Genomic DNA, 14,025 nt, shown 5'->3' with positions numbered 1-14,025 from the left:
AAAAAATCATGCAAATCCTACATGCTTAAAATCTAGCAGTCCCCTTTTGCATGTCGGATGAACTCATTTTAGTTGATCATTGGAACACTGTTATAAATTTTGTTGTGTACATAATCTAATTAAACTACCGTAAATTAACCTACTCAATCATAACTGTAGCAAGGTAACTATAAGAAATGAATACTTTATAAAATAAAGAGCTTTGTTTCACAGATATGGACCATTGTGGAGAAAATGAGTTTCAGAGAATTCCTGAATTGGTACTTAGAGATATCTTCAAGGATGATGAGAAGTTTCACTATTACTTGGAATGAAATTGCGGCATCAATATTTTACTAATTGAACAATACAAAAATTGAGTTTCGATGTAGACAAATGTCTCGTGAAATAAATGTCGCATGTTTTCAAAAAAAGTTCGTTTCCCTGCTTCATAGACTCCTTGTTTCACAGAGCACTATTACAAGCCACCCTGGGAACATGACTAATCAGTAAAACAAAAAGCAGTGATGTAATACACAAATGTTTTCATGTGGTGGTGGTTGAAACCAGCTGGAATGATGTTAATAAATGTAATTTCTACAGAATGATGAACAACTTCATCTGAAAAAGCGCTTTATTGACAATGATTTTGGATGCAATTATAAAACTAGAATTCACTCATTAAACAGTCCAGTTCCCACCCAACCCCGATGATTTTCTTGAAGTCTTGCAGATTTTTTGGGGAGGTCCCTCTGTAACTCGTGTCCTTGCATGTAGTGTGGTCTATGTTTTTGGACCCCGTTGTGCATGAGTTATCAAAGGAGAGGTGTAACAGGTCAGATATGCATTTCTGCCATTATTTAAACAAATATTTTGTTTCTTTGCAAAAGATAAATTTTTGAAAAGGGTATTTCTATTTAATGAGCTAAAAATAGTCCCCAGGGTAGTTGTTGGTCAGTTTTTAAATAAATGCGTAGTTTGTATATATTTTGAAAATTCAGAGTCAGAAGAGTGCCAATATATGCACATGTATTGAGTTGGGTTAGGAATTTAATCTTCCTTTCAATAAACCTAAATCGGTTTATTCAGTGTGGCACCCAGACAGATCAGGCTTTGCAAAAATTATGATGCATTTTACAGTTGGACAAAAGAGAGACCAAAGGTATAAAATCATTGATGAAAAAGATAAAAAGGAAAAGTTTTAATACCTCTGATAAAATTCCCAATCCCAACAAAAGTTTTTCAGGACATCTAACCAGCTATCAGTATGAAAATCATGCACAATTAAACTTCCTTACATTTGCTGTGGAGCAATCAGGATTTTTCTTTTGTAATGTTCCATCCTAGGTGAGAACTTAAAATTCCCCCAAGGCAAACAAGTTAGTTGGCAATTTGATAATAATCCAAGGCCATGTTTTAAATAATGATGTGTACAGTACCTGTATCTGAACATACTGAATTGTCTCTTGGTTTACCGTCGAAGTCTTTACACAAATTAGTGTAAGAGTCCACTGAGGAATTGATGCTCCACTAGCTGAAAAGAATTTGTAGAAATATACTGAAGTCCATTTATTCCCTTCTTTTATTATGAGTATTGAATCATCTCAGATATTCTTTAGAAACTTCAATATTCCATATTTGTTACATGTTCCAGTACTTTCTGTTACACAGTACAAAAATCATTGAACTTACCTCAGGATGCAGTCAAGATATATCCACATGCTTAGTTTCTTTTATTTTTAAAATCCAAGTTTTTTTAACAGACTTTATTCCAGATATTCTTTAGATATATCCACACTAGTGTGTGTTATCATGCTCAAATGCTTTTAGTTGTTGGTTTTTATTTGAAGCTGTTTTTCAGTGCACAATAGGCTATACATGGCAGTCATGCTGTCACATGTAAAAAAACAAGTCAAGATCATTGAACTTCAAATCAGACTCAGATTGCAGACTGTCAATTGTCTTTTGAAAAGCCACAAAATAAAAGTTGTGTCAAAATTCATTGGTATACATACAAGTCACTGTGGTCACTTGTTCCGTGAAGTACAGAAATGCAAGCACTGACCTTTGACTTGACCTAAAGATCAAATAAGTATGGCTTTCACACTAGTTTTCAATATTACATACATATTCATGTTCAGATCTATACCATTTTCATTCAGGACCAATAGCATAATTCAAGTGATTTTTTTATATTGAAAACTCCATGGCAGTACCATAATTTTAGCGATTTTTATTTTGTGAAAACTCTGTCATTGCATGCTATCATTTATTCCAGAGGAGTACATGTGATAATAGATTCTGAGCTGGTCAGTCTGGTTTGCCATGTTGGAGATCAGATTGACACCATTTCCATTTAGGACCTGCTACATGTTGCTATAGTGTTTGACTGAAAAGACCATGTCAGTACAACTATCTGTTCAATGAGGTTGTCATTAAAAGATTTTCAAGATGACCATAAGAATCGTTTTAGTATTGATCAAAGTATGCCAGTGAAAACCCTATGTTGATGCAACTCTCTGTTCGGGAGGTATAACTATAACAAGAATTTTATGATGACTGCTGTGGTGGCCATGGTTAGTAGGTCATATTGGCACCATTGTCATTCACAACCAACTACGTATCATATATCATGGCTACAATTCTATTGATATGAAATGCATATCTACTCCTTTTGACTTTCATCCAAAAGTGTGAGCATTTTGGTTAGGTCATTGAGAGTTAGGACCATCACATGGGCAGATGTCATGTGAGGTCAGTATATGAATTTGTCTCTTCTTGCCTAGTAACTATTGTAGGGTGGGGATCTCAATAGTTTTAATGTTATAATGAGGGGACTAAATTATTGAGGGCAGGGAAAGACCACAGGATGCATAGGGTGGGGATCTCAATAATTTCCATGTTATGATCCAGGTACTAAGTTATTGGGGGTAGGGAGGGACTTAGGTTTAATGATTGTCTGTTTCTCTGCTTTGTCAACTAAAATTTTAGGAATTTTTTTAAAAACATCAGTTTCAGTAGCTTCACTACCTATAGTGATCCTCAGTCTCTTCTCTGTCAAGTCTATGCTGTGGATAGTCAAGATAGGCTTTTATGCCCAGTTTTGGTACTATGTTTCTATACTAATACTTCCAGTAGAAAAGGGTATGAAACGTCTTTTCATCCTTCGTAAGGGCACTATTGATATTTTGGCTTCCACTATATCATTATGGATTGTACCACAAACAAAAGAGCTTATTAATCCCTTACTGACAGAGACCTTTTCTTTAGGAAGCTAAAAGCCAATGAGAGTCATACCATCACTGCCTCGTGTGCTTATCTGAATCTTTTTAGGAGGACATCATGAAGGCAAACATTTTGACAAGCCTTTGCTGTCGTCTTCTACCTTCATTTGTTGGCACATCAAAGCACAGACATTTTTTTGTACTCTGGGACCCATAGTTTTTGCACAATATGCAGCCCAGAGACACAAGTATCCTGTAAGATAAATCTCTCCCTCTGTGGTGAAACTTCACATTTTCTCTGTTTCTGATCAGTTTAACACATCAGCCTACCTACCTAACAAATTCATTTGCACAATAGCAATGGGTAAGTTATTGCTGCTGTTAAAATGAAGTTGGGGGGAGGCGTAAAACTAATTATAATTATGCAGTACTTACTTATCACCATTATTGAATGCCCTCCTGTTTTCTGATATCCTTGCATAATCATCATCTGTGAAAAAGATGACTGTTCTGCACAGGACCATTTGAGGTGCACAAGTGGACCTTGTCTTATTCATGATTCTCCATTATGTGGGAGGATGTATTCATACCAAATGGACATGGGGATTCCACCAGAAGGCAAATTATGATGTCTAGTCGGTCCTGAATAAAAATGTTAAATTGACCTCAGATATGATTGCTACAATGAACATAATGAAAATCTTTTCACTAATTCTCCGCATGTATGGTCATATGGGATTTTTTTATCAAAAGCCTTATAATAATGTCTTATTTGGACCCAAATAAAAATGATGCTGATCTTACATCAGATGTAGCTGACACAATGTCCAATTTGAAAATCTTATTATTCAAGAGATTGTTTCACTTGGCTGTTAGAAAGAAGAAATGGTCTTACCTTGAATTCCAGGAAATTCTGTTTGGAGAGTATAAAGTCAGTACCACTGAGGGACTCTTGTTCAGAATTGTTGTCTGTCTGAGGCCCTTCCAAGGAAATTTTACAGAATGTGACCCACTGTAATGCACACATTGGTGCTAGCTCTTGTTGATATTGATTATTGTACATATTATAATCACATCATGTGGTATAGTCACATCACACATCATATAGATGTAAAATCTAGATTGTAAGTATGGTAGAACTCATAGCTATTGGTTGTTACTATATGAACATCAGAATTATGTGCTCTTGTGATTAAAAAAAGAAATTTGTGCAGATTTCAGTTGAAATTTTAAAGATATTCATTGAAACAATGGTGAATTTTGCTCATCAAGGCTTACAGAAAGGTAGAAATCATTCCGCGTTTTGCATTCAGTTTTGTGTGACTCATTGATCTTAAACAAATTAGTAGAAAAATCAAAAACCAGCAAGTTTTGTAAAATTTCCCAGAATACAAAGTGAAAATGTAAAAAGAAAGAACATACAGTAATTAAATCCCAAATTATCGTATAATTACTAACAGAATCCCTAATGGGTTAAGTTCAGAATAATCTTTAGTGGTATGCCAAATAATTTCCAAATGCTGAAGGTGCTGATATCACAGTAATATAATCCAAGGTTTCCTTGTTTGAATTCACTATAATTCCCAGTTAGTGTCTCTTTCCAAGAATATTATAGAGCATTTTGTACTCCAGAGAATAACAAATAATTTCAGCCAAATCAAAATATGAATGCAGCAATATAAATTATTTCAGCCCAGATGTTATCACAGGAAATAAATAATTTTTCCAGTAAAGAAGGTTATATAAAGAAACTAATACACAGAAGAAAAACCCAGATGAGGGCCAGAGGTTCATTTCTTGGAAAATCTTAGTAATAATTAGAAGGTCTGTTACTAAAATTATAACAAAGAACATGGTAAACACAATGTCCTTAACTCAGACCAAGATAAATATGTTTACTTCTATTGATAATGATCCTTATATCAAACCCACTCATACAGAGGAAATATTAGCTATGTTTTAGTTATTTACAAAATTAAAAAAAATCTTATTTGATTTTGGACAAGGTCACCTACAAAATACAATTTTACATAACCCATAGCATATAACAAATAAAAAGAAACCCATGCAATTAATGCAGATTAAATATACATAATAAAATAAGCACTGAATTAAAATCCTTTGTATTTAAATGTGTAGGGCACATAAGGTATTGTTAGTAATTGCTTAACAACAGTTTTCATTTTGTGTATACTCAGTTGCATGTAGTCTTGGATTTTAATTTGGTCGCATTCGTGTTACCATCTAGCCATCCCTAGAAGCTTGTTTATTTAATGATACGGTTTTTGCATTTCAAGATGTCCACTATTTCAAAAATGAAGATGAGCGTTATTTCAAGGCTAATGTTTTATTTTTTCTTTGCAGAGAAGCTTACATAGTAGACACTGTGATGACGATGAGCGGAAAGAGGTGGCAGTGGAAGATGAGGATGATGATGAAGATAGTGATGAGATTGTGAATATAAGACAAAATGCAGAAAGAAGTGGACTGACACAAATTGTGGATAACAGTAGGACAGATTTGCTTTCAAAGGAGACTGTAGAGTTCATTGATAAAAAGGAGAATTCTTTTATGAGCAAATTATTTGATGATTCTGAACTTGACAAGTGTGAATTGTTAAATATTCATCGATTATCAGAATGGGATTATCCAGTTTTTGAACTCTCAGATATCTGTGGGAATTTTATACTCAGTAAGGTAAGAATATGAACTTGAGAAATGTCTCATTTTTTTATCTTGCATGGGTCACAAACCATTCGTCACAGTACAATTTTGAACACAATTTTTATAATTTTTTTATAGATGATCTTGGTAGAAAGGGTCAGCATAGCCATCACTCTGACATCCTTGTGCATATCTGTATGTTCATACGTCTGCATGTCCATCCACATCATTGACACCTCAGTGTCTTAAGTTTGTTTTAATACTTTCCTTTAAATTCAGTACCATTTTATCTCACCAGGATTTGGACTAAAGCTTTAGCATACACTTATCTTTATCTATCACAGTGAGTATCCTCATTATCAAAGTTTTGAGTTAAGCATGGAGGCCATGGCTTTTGTCTTGTTTTATTTACTGTTTTGCATTTTGTTCTCTGCCAGCCAGAAATGAGATAACAGAAGGAATGTCATTTATTTGCATAAGCAGAACTTAGACATACACCTCTCCCTCAATAACTCACACACAACTTGGTCCACAAACATAGACTGCACTATAAGCGAGAATTGAGTTACAAAGGGACCTCCACAAATTGAAAAAAATCACATGGACATCGAGAAAATCTTGTGTGGGGGGAGCAGCATTAGGGAACTGGGCTGTTTATTGACTGAATCCTCATTTTACAATCACGTTGATAATAATTTTTAAATAATGTGCTTTTTTTAATGAAGTTCTTCGTTATTCTGTTTAAATAACATTTATTTTCAAAATGTCCAACAGATGAAAGATCATTCCAACTGGTTTCAACAACCGTCACGTGTATGCAAAAAAATCTGTGTATTACATCACTGCTTTTTGTTTTCTTGACGAGTCTGGTTCCTGTAGCGGTGTTTAATATTATCCTGCCAAATCAGGAGTCCACAAGGCAGGGAACTAGACTAACTGTTGATACACCACCAAACAATATCCCTTTTTTTCAAAAACATGCAACATTTTTTCGTGAGGCAATCTTCTACATCGAAACTCAATTTTTTTATTGTTCAGTTAGTTCAGTATTGATGTTGTGATGTCATTGGAAGTAATAATGAAACTTTTTATCATCCTTGAGGATATCTCTAAGTGCCAGTTCAGAAAGTGTCAAAAAAATTGCTTGCACACAATGGTCCGTATCTGTGAAATCAAGCTCTTTATTTTACAAAGTATTCATTTCACTTGGCTGCCTTGTTGTCTTTGATCATAGTTACGAAAGAGTCGGTTAATTTAAGGTAGTTTATGTTACATACACAGTAACATTTATAAGTGTTCGATCGATCAAAACAAGTGAGTTAACCCGACATACAAACGGGGCTGCCAGATTTCAAGTTCGTAGGATTTGTAATTTTGTGTCTTTTAACTTTTCTTTTATTCCACCTCCTTTTTTGGATTCAAAAGACATAATTAAGGTGATAATACAAAGGAGGCCAGCTTTTAATTCACTGCAACAATACAACAAATACTTCTGGAAGTCAGTTATCAAAACATAGTTGGCACTTAATTAGGTTCTCAGAGAAACGCTCGCAGACATAGCTGTTATGGTAGATTGACACATTTTATGTTTAATTACAAGAGGACACATTGCATTTATGAAAATTACACTTAAAAGAAACTAAAAGATAGAACTAGAACACAAATTTCAGTAGATAAAAAATTATTTAATTTGTATTTATTTATTAAAGTACTGCCTCCACTCTTCGTAAGTGACATTTTCATTGATTGAAATTTCCTTACGTATCGTTAATTGTGGTGTACATGGAATGTCGTTTGGAAAGAAGATGTAAAAAATTGTATGACCTATTTTAAATTTGATATTTCATAGCGTTGATTAAAATGTCCAGGTCCTTTCTACTGTTTTTGACGATAAAACGAGCGATACATCAGAGTTTCCATTAGTAATTTTGATCGTGATTGTCTTCAAGTTCAACAAATAGGGATCAATTTTTGGGGTATTTTCTGGTTTAAAAAATGGGATCCACGCCTGACCCCGCATTATAAGCAGATTTGTGACTTATCAGGGCTTGAGATATCAAGGGAGTGGTATATGTGTTACTGTTTCGTGCTGCTACAATGCGTGGGCAGCCTCAATATATGTTAAGATCCTGGTTTAAAGTTTTGTTTGAAAGTTGTAACAGGTCAGATACAGTCAGGTTACAGTGTGACACTGATTACAGGCTAAAATAACATTCTAGCAAAACTCGTGCAAAATTTTATTTTGCAGAATCTCCACCTTTTCAGAATCTTGAGATGGCTATCACTTTGGCATTCACGTGCATGTCTCTATGTCTGTCCGCAAAATAGATCAAGGTCCATGTACTTATCCTTTTTACATTAAGCGCAATGTTAAAGTTTTTGACTTCTTAGCTAGATGGTAGTCTGAACAAAAAAGAAGGGGGGCCCTGAGTAGCCGAGTGGTCTAAAGCGCCGTCCGCCACAGATCACTGTCATCTCACCTCTGTCTGCGTGGGTTCGAGTCTTGGGCTTGGCAAATGTGGGGATGTGAGAAAGCTTGCCAGTAGCTTCTCGTGGGTCGGTGGTTCTTTCTGGGGTTTTCCCGGTTCTTCCTCCACCATTAATACTGGCCGCCATGTATAGCCTATCTTGTGCTGAAAAATGGCGTTAAACCCTATAACAACAATAACAACAAAAAAGAAGGTCTTGGTAGAAAGGGTCTGTTGTCTCAGGAAACAACCTCTGTCTCCATGGGTTCAAGTCCAAGGCTCGGCTAGCGTGGGTATGTGGGAAAGCCTGCCAGTAGCTTCTCATGGGTCGGTGGTTTTTCCCTGGATTTTCCAGGGTTCTTCTTCCACCAATTATACTGGCCACCATGTATAGCCTATCTTGTGCTGAAAAATGGCATTAAACCCTAGAACAACAACAACTATACCTTAGAAGTTGTCGAAAAAGTGAAACATGTAGGTTGGATGATCTTATGATCATGTCAGTGAGAAAATACTACCTCCATGGCACTTATTGACAAGAAATGTTCAGTAAATTCAATAGAGATCAACCTTTGCTAGATAATAACTATCATTTGGGAGAAAGTAAAGGTTGTGTGAGATGGTAAAGTGGTTGACTTTTTCAAAATTGTGCCACTTGAAGAATCTTATGGCACAGAGCTGTCTGAAGATTTTAGAGGTTTTGAATGGCAGCCATGCACTAATACAGCACTCACTACATTATAAGGTTCTTCATTATAGCATAGTTCCTGTTGTAGGTTGATATGGTCATTTATCCCTTTTATTTGGTGGGTAGTAAAATTATATATGGTTCATCAAGTACTCCATTATTAGGTGGTCTCATTATAGGCTGTAACCTCTATGACTCCCATGGACAGCATTATAATGATGGATTACTGCATTTGCCAGAGATACTTGGTTTCTAATTAGAACTTGTCTCTGTTTGTGATTTGAAACCTAGTGTTGTGGAAACTACTTTGTATAAATTGTGAGTAGTCAGAATCCATGGAGATTAAGAAGTGTGGTAACTATTATCAAATTTGAATTTGTCTATCCTTTTTGTTTTGCATATCTCCCATAAAAGGAGATTGTGTGGCATGTACTGGGGTCGGCCTCTCCATACATCCTTCCATTGCACTTTTGTCTGCCATTGATGCCTACATTACTGTTTTTGCATCTTTGGAAACCCACCTGTGATAAATTCCATTACCACAGAGTGAATCAATCACATCAGGGTTTCTGATGATACTGATTCCAATATATCCTGAAATTTGGCGTATATGTGTATTATGACTAGATGATATACCAGATACAAAACCGGGCTTTGTATCCTCACTTACCCTTGTAAAATCCTGCCAACTCCAACTGGAAATTTTCATATCTAGTCTGTTCTGGACTTTTTTTGACATTTTGGTATTAAATATTGACCACTCTGAATATATTATTGCTTAGATGTTTAATTTGTTTATTGCATTTATTTGAGAACATATATATGCATATATCAAACAAAATGTTTTTTTTTTTTTAGAACCCTACCTACTGACCTAACATTTCTCAAGCCTGTTAAAGGAAACACATCATTTTCTTTGTTTGGCCTTTTTAAAATTGTATTTAATCAGTTATTCTTTAGTGTGCTGTTTATAAGTGTATCTCCTGAACCATTTAAGAAATCTTTATAAACATGGTATGCATGTGTAAGATGTCATACAATGTGCCAGATACAAAATTAAGTACTTCTTAGCTCTATTGGTCATTGACCAGAGGAACATTGGCCATAGACCAGATGAGCATTGGCCATAGACCAGATGAGCTAATGGGATGGCTAGTTGTCTATTATCCATTATCTGACATCCAGTGTCTGCTTACTTCTCATAAACTACTCAGAGGATTGCCATGAAACTTGACATACATTTATCTCAAGGTCTAGTTGATTCAAATTAAAATGGTTTTGCTTTGACGTCCAATATGGCCACCACAGTAGCCATCTTAAAAATTTGTTATAATTAATCTTCCTGAAAGGATGGTCATATCAGCATGGGGTTTTGACTAAAAGTCTTCTAATTAGTCTAAATAAAAATAGTGCTGATCTGTCATTAAATATTAATTTAATAACATTATTAAAATCTTGCCATCGCTACTTCTTTTGAATGGATGGTCATATCAACATGAGGTTTTCACCAGAATAGTGTCTAGTTGGTCATGAATAAAACTTATGCCAATCTGAAATTCAGTATGGCCACCACAGCAGACATTTTGAAAATCCTTTAGCTACTCCTCCAAGATGGAAAGTCATATTCACATAAGGATTTCAACAGACTTCTTATGATGTCTAGTTTGTAATAAATTAAAATGGTGCCTAAGTGACATTCAGTTTGGTAACCATCCATCCATCTTTATAATCATTTTAATGTTGCTCTTCTTAAATGAAAAGTTTTGTCAGCATGAGGTTTTCAGCAAAAGACTAATTATGATATATTGTTGGTCTTGAATGAAAATTGTGCTAAAATGATTTCTAATATGGCTGCCACAATGAGCATATTGAAAATCTTTTCCAGTGTTTCCCTTTATGCACATTTGTGTATAAGGGATGCATGCTGGAGAAAATTGATTGCACACATTTTGTTGCCATGCATTTTTTTTACGCAAAGGATTTATTTAATATCCAATGCTTAGGATGAGGGATGACATCATGTATACTTTGAGCATAGGCAGTGTTATGATGGAGTATCTTCCTCTAATTTTGCGAGCTCTCGCGTGATTTCCATCGAGTTCAGCAAGATGATGCTCAGATATTTAACCTCAATGCTTGTTGCACTAGAAAGTGATCTCCTGATTAAAACTGTGTGCACTAAGAATCCCTTGCCAAGAAAGTGAAAGAAGCAGAACATAAAAGAGTAATTGTGGATCTAACTTTCATGAAAAATGGAGAAAATAATTCCCTTGACTTGATTTACGCACAACCATTGCAATTACTGGTGTGACTTCTGATCATGTGATTGCGAAGACTGCAAAAGTGAATAATCCTTTCAAAACAGAGTTTAAGAATTTTTAAAAATCTGCCCTGTTCACCACAAGATATCTGCAGAACACATTATCACCCAAGGCATTCTTTCACAACAAAGAAATCAGTAAGCTTGCAGAGACAAATGCATTATTTGGATTACAAAGTCAGCGGGTCATTGCAGATTTTGTTGGTTTTTATCCTTGCTGCAATAAAAGAAAGATTTAAAAGTTCAAGTGTAACTTATTAAGAAGATGAATCATTAGCCTTCTTGAGTTTTGGATGAATGTGTTATAGGGCAAAGTACAATGAAACCGACGATAGTACACATTTTATGACAGGCAGTAAATTAACTGCCATTTGGTGAAAAAGGTTTATTTGGGTTTTTATATTGGCTTATAAGTAATGTGTTCGTCTATAATGTTGCTAGAAAAAGATTAGGAGACTATTAAAAGTAAGACTTTAAACTAAAAACAAAATGAACTAATACAACTTTTCTTTGAATGGACAATGCATTTGTTTGTTAATTGTGAGTGTTGGTGTATTTGTATTGAGAGAGAGAGAAGAGAGAGAGAGAGAATGTTGTACAAGTTGCAGTATCCTATTTCAAGCTGAAAAAGTACGAGTCAGTTGAAAATTTGTCAACATTTTAAACCTCAGCATTTGTTATTTGACCCCCAATTCTGACACCAAGTTTTGCTTTTTGCCCTCAATTTTATGCCCCTGGGGGACACACTGCTTATCAATACTTTTCCTAAATGGTTGGTCATATCTGTTATGTGTATTTAAGTTGTTTCTTAGTTATTTTTAATCATGTGCAGTGGATAATTCAGTTTTGGTCTTGACCTTGTCCAAAATCAATTTCTTTTTCTAATTTTAGTTTTCTTAAGATGTTTATCTCAATTTGAGTCCAGAACATTGGAAATTCCCAATGAAATGCTGGATCTGCCTGTTGTTTACCCCACTTTTTTATTTTAATTTTAGTAACAGACCTTATAACTATGGCTTTTATCTTGTCAACATTGGGATCCTTCCAGAATGAAATTTTCATTAGAACAGTTTTTTTTAAAATAGAGAGTGCCAGTTGTGACCTGAGGTCAGGTAGAGGACGATATAATCTTGTTTATCTTGAAATTATTCATCTGAGCAGAATCAGTTGCATTATTGTCCAGTATTTCATTTGAACTGGAATTTACTTATTCAAATAATTTATTTCAAGTTATTCTTCTCTGGAAATACAAAGTGCTAAAAAAATAACATTCTTGGAAATAGAGACTAGGATTTATAGTGAAATTTGAACAGGGATATATTCTTGGATTTATTCTTGTGATTCATTAAAAGACTGGCACATCACCGTGACACAGGCCATCATGGCACATCAACACTTGCAGCATTGGATTTGTTTCGGAATACCACTAAAGTTTGTTCAGAACTTTAATCATTAGGACTTGTGCTAGAAATTCGAGGATTATTTGGAACTTAATGTTTTGTCAAATATGGCTGCCACAGTGGCTAATTTGAAATTCTTATCACTCAAGTTTATTCAACGAGGCTGCTGTTAAGGGTATAAAAAATGAGCTTGAAATTGAAAGTCTTTATATTATTTGAATGTCAGAGGCAATTATTTGTTTATTCAGATGCAGGAGGAGGGTGTAGTTCATTGACATTAAGTCCAGAACTTGCCTCCTTTTAATTTTAATGAGTTGTAATAATTTTTTTTTTTTTCCATCTAGATTGCAGATTTTCTCACTTAGATTAAACATAGAGAGATTGCCTTCTTGTTTATTTTGGATGTCCTGAAACTATTCTTGTCACTTCAGTCTAATGTTTCAAGTATTTCTAAACCTGTTAATGAACATACATCCCAGACTGCACAGACATATTCCAAAAACATGTCTGAAGTTATATACAGTTTAGATAAAATTTGCCTGCTAAGTTTATATTTTAGTTTTCTTTTAAATTGGCATTTCATGATGATGCTGTCATGGCAGTATGAACTAATTCTGTAAAGTTTGTTGAAGGAGGTACATATAATCCAAGATAACACTGAGAATCCACATACTTAACTCTCAGTATTTTGATATGGAATGGCCAAAATGCTTAAAATCTGAGTTAGTCCTTTATTATTTCTTAAAATGTGGATGGAAACGTAGATATCTACTCTTGTCCCAGTTGTACATGGGGCAGATGATACTGTGTTGCTGTAATGACCTACATGCATCTGGACAATGACTTTGGAACAGAACCATTCAAGCTGTAGTTGCTGAGCACATTGCTATTACATTCCAACTTGTTGCTCCCATGTGACTTTCACTGTGCATTAGTGACAGTTATAGGGATAGTTTTAATTCAGCTGGTCATAGACCAGAGGAGCCTTAATGATAGCTAAACATTGGCTGTCTTTTGACCATTGTTATTGCAAAGTTTGTTTTCACTACTACTGCTACACTATTGGTGAATAAGATATTGCATAAGAGATTCACCCAAAGTCAGTTTGTACCAGTCATTTGACCCATTCTTGCTTCTAATGCCCGTGACATAGTTATCCGTTATGTGGGCCGTTGTCTCTGATTCACTTTTTTGTCCCACTGGTGGTGGAACCTCCAGGTGCAAACACGCACACAATATGAGTGAGTCATTCAGGGGGTTAGCGTCTTGCACTACTCTAGCC

At 35.0% G+C, this 14,025-nt stretch overlaps 1 protein-coding gene across 2 annotated transcripts in view; it reads left to right on the top strand.

Moving 5' to 3' along the window:
* The window catches only part of LOC149796471 (cGMP-inhibited 3',5'-cyclic phosphodiesterase 3A-like), a 259,042-nt gene that overhangs the window by 108,377 nt on the left and 136,640 nt on the right, over positions 1-14,025 (top strand). For both annotated transcript variants that reach the window (XM_089961176.1, XM_089961177.1), the window contains exon 4: positions 5,568-5,900. In XM_089961176.1, the coding sequence (XP_089817302.1) occupies positions 5,568-5,900 (333 nt within the window). The remainder of the gene's footprint in view (positions 1-5,567; positions 5,901-14,025) is intronic.

This window comes from Sinohyriopsis cumingii, chromosome 6, assembly GCF_028554795.1.
Source record: "Sinohyriopsis cumingii isolate HCF-2022 chromosome 6, ASM2855479v2, whole genome shotgun sequence".
NCBI classification, from domain to species: domain Eukaryota; kingdom Metazoa; phylum Mollusca; class Bivalvia; order Unionida; family Unionidae; genus Sinohyriopsis; species Sinohyriopsis cumingii.
This window is presented reverse-complemented; position numbering and strand designations above follow the sequence as displayed.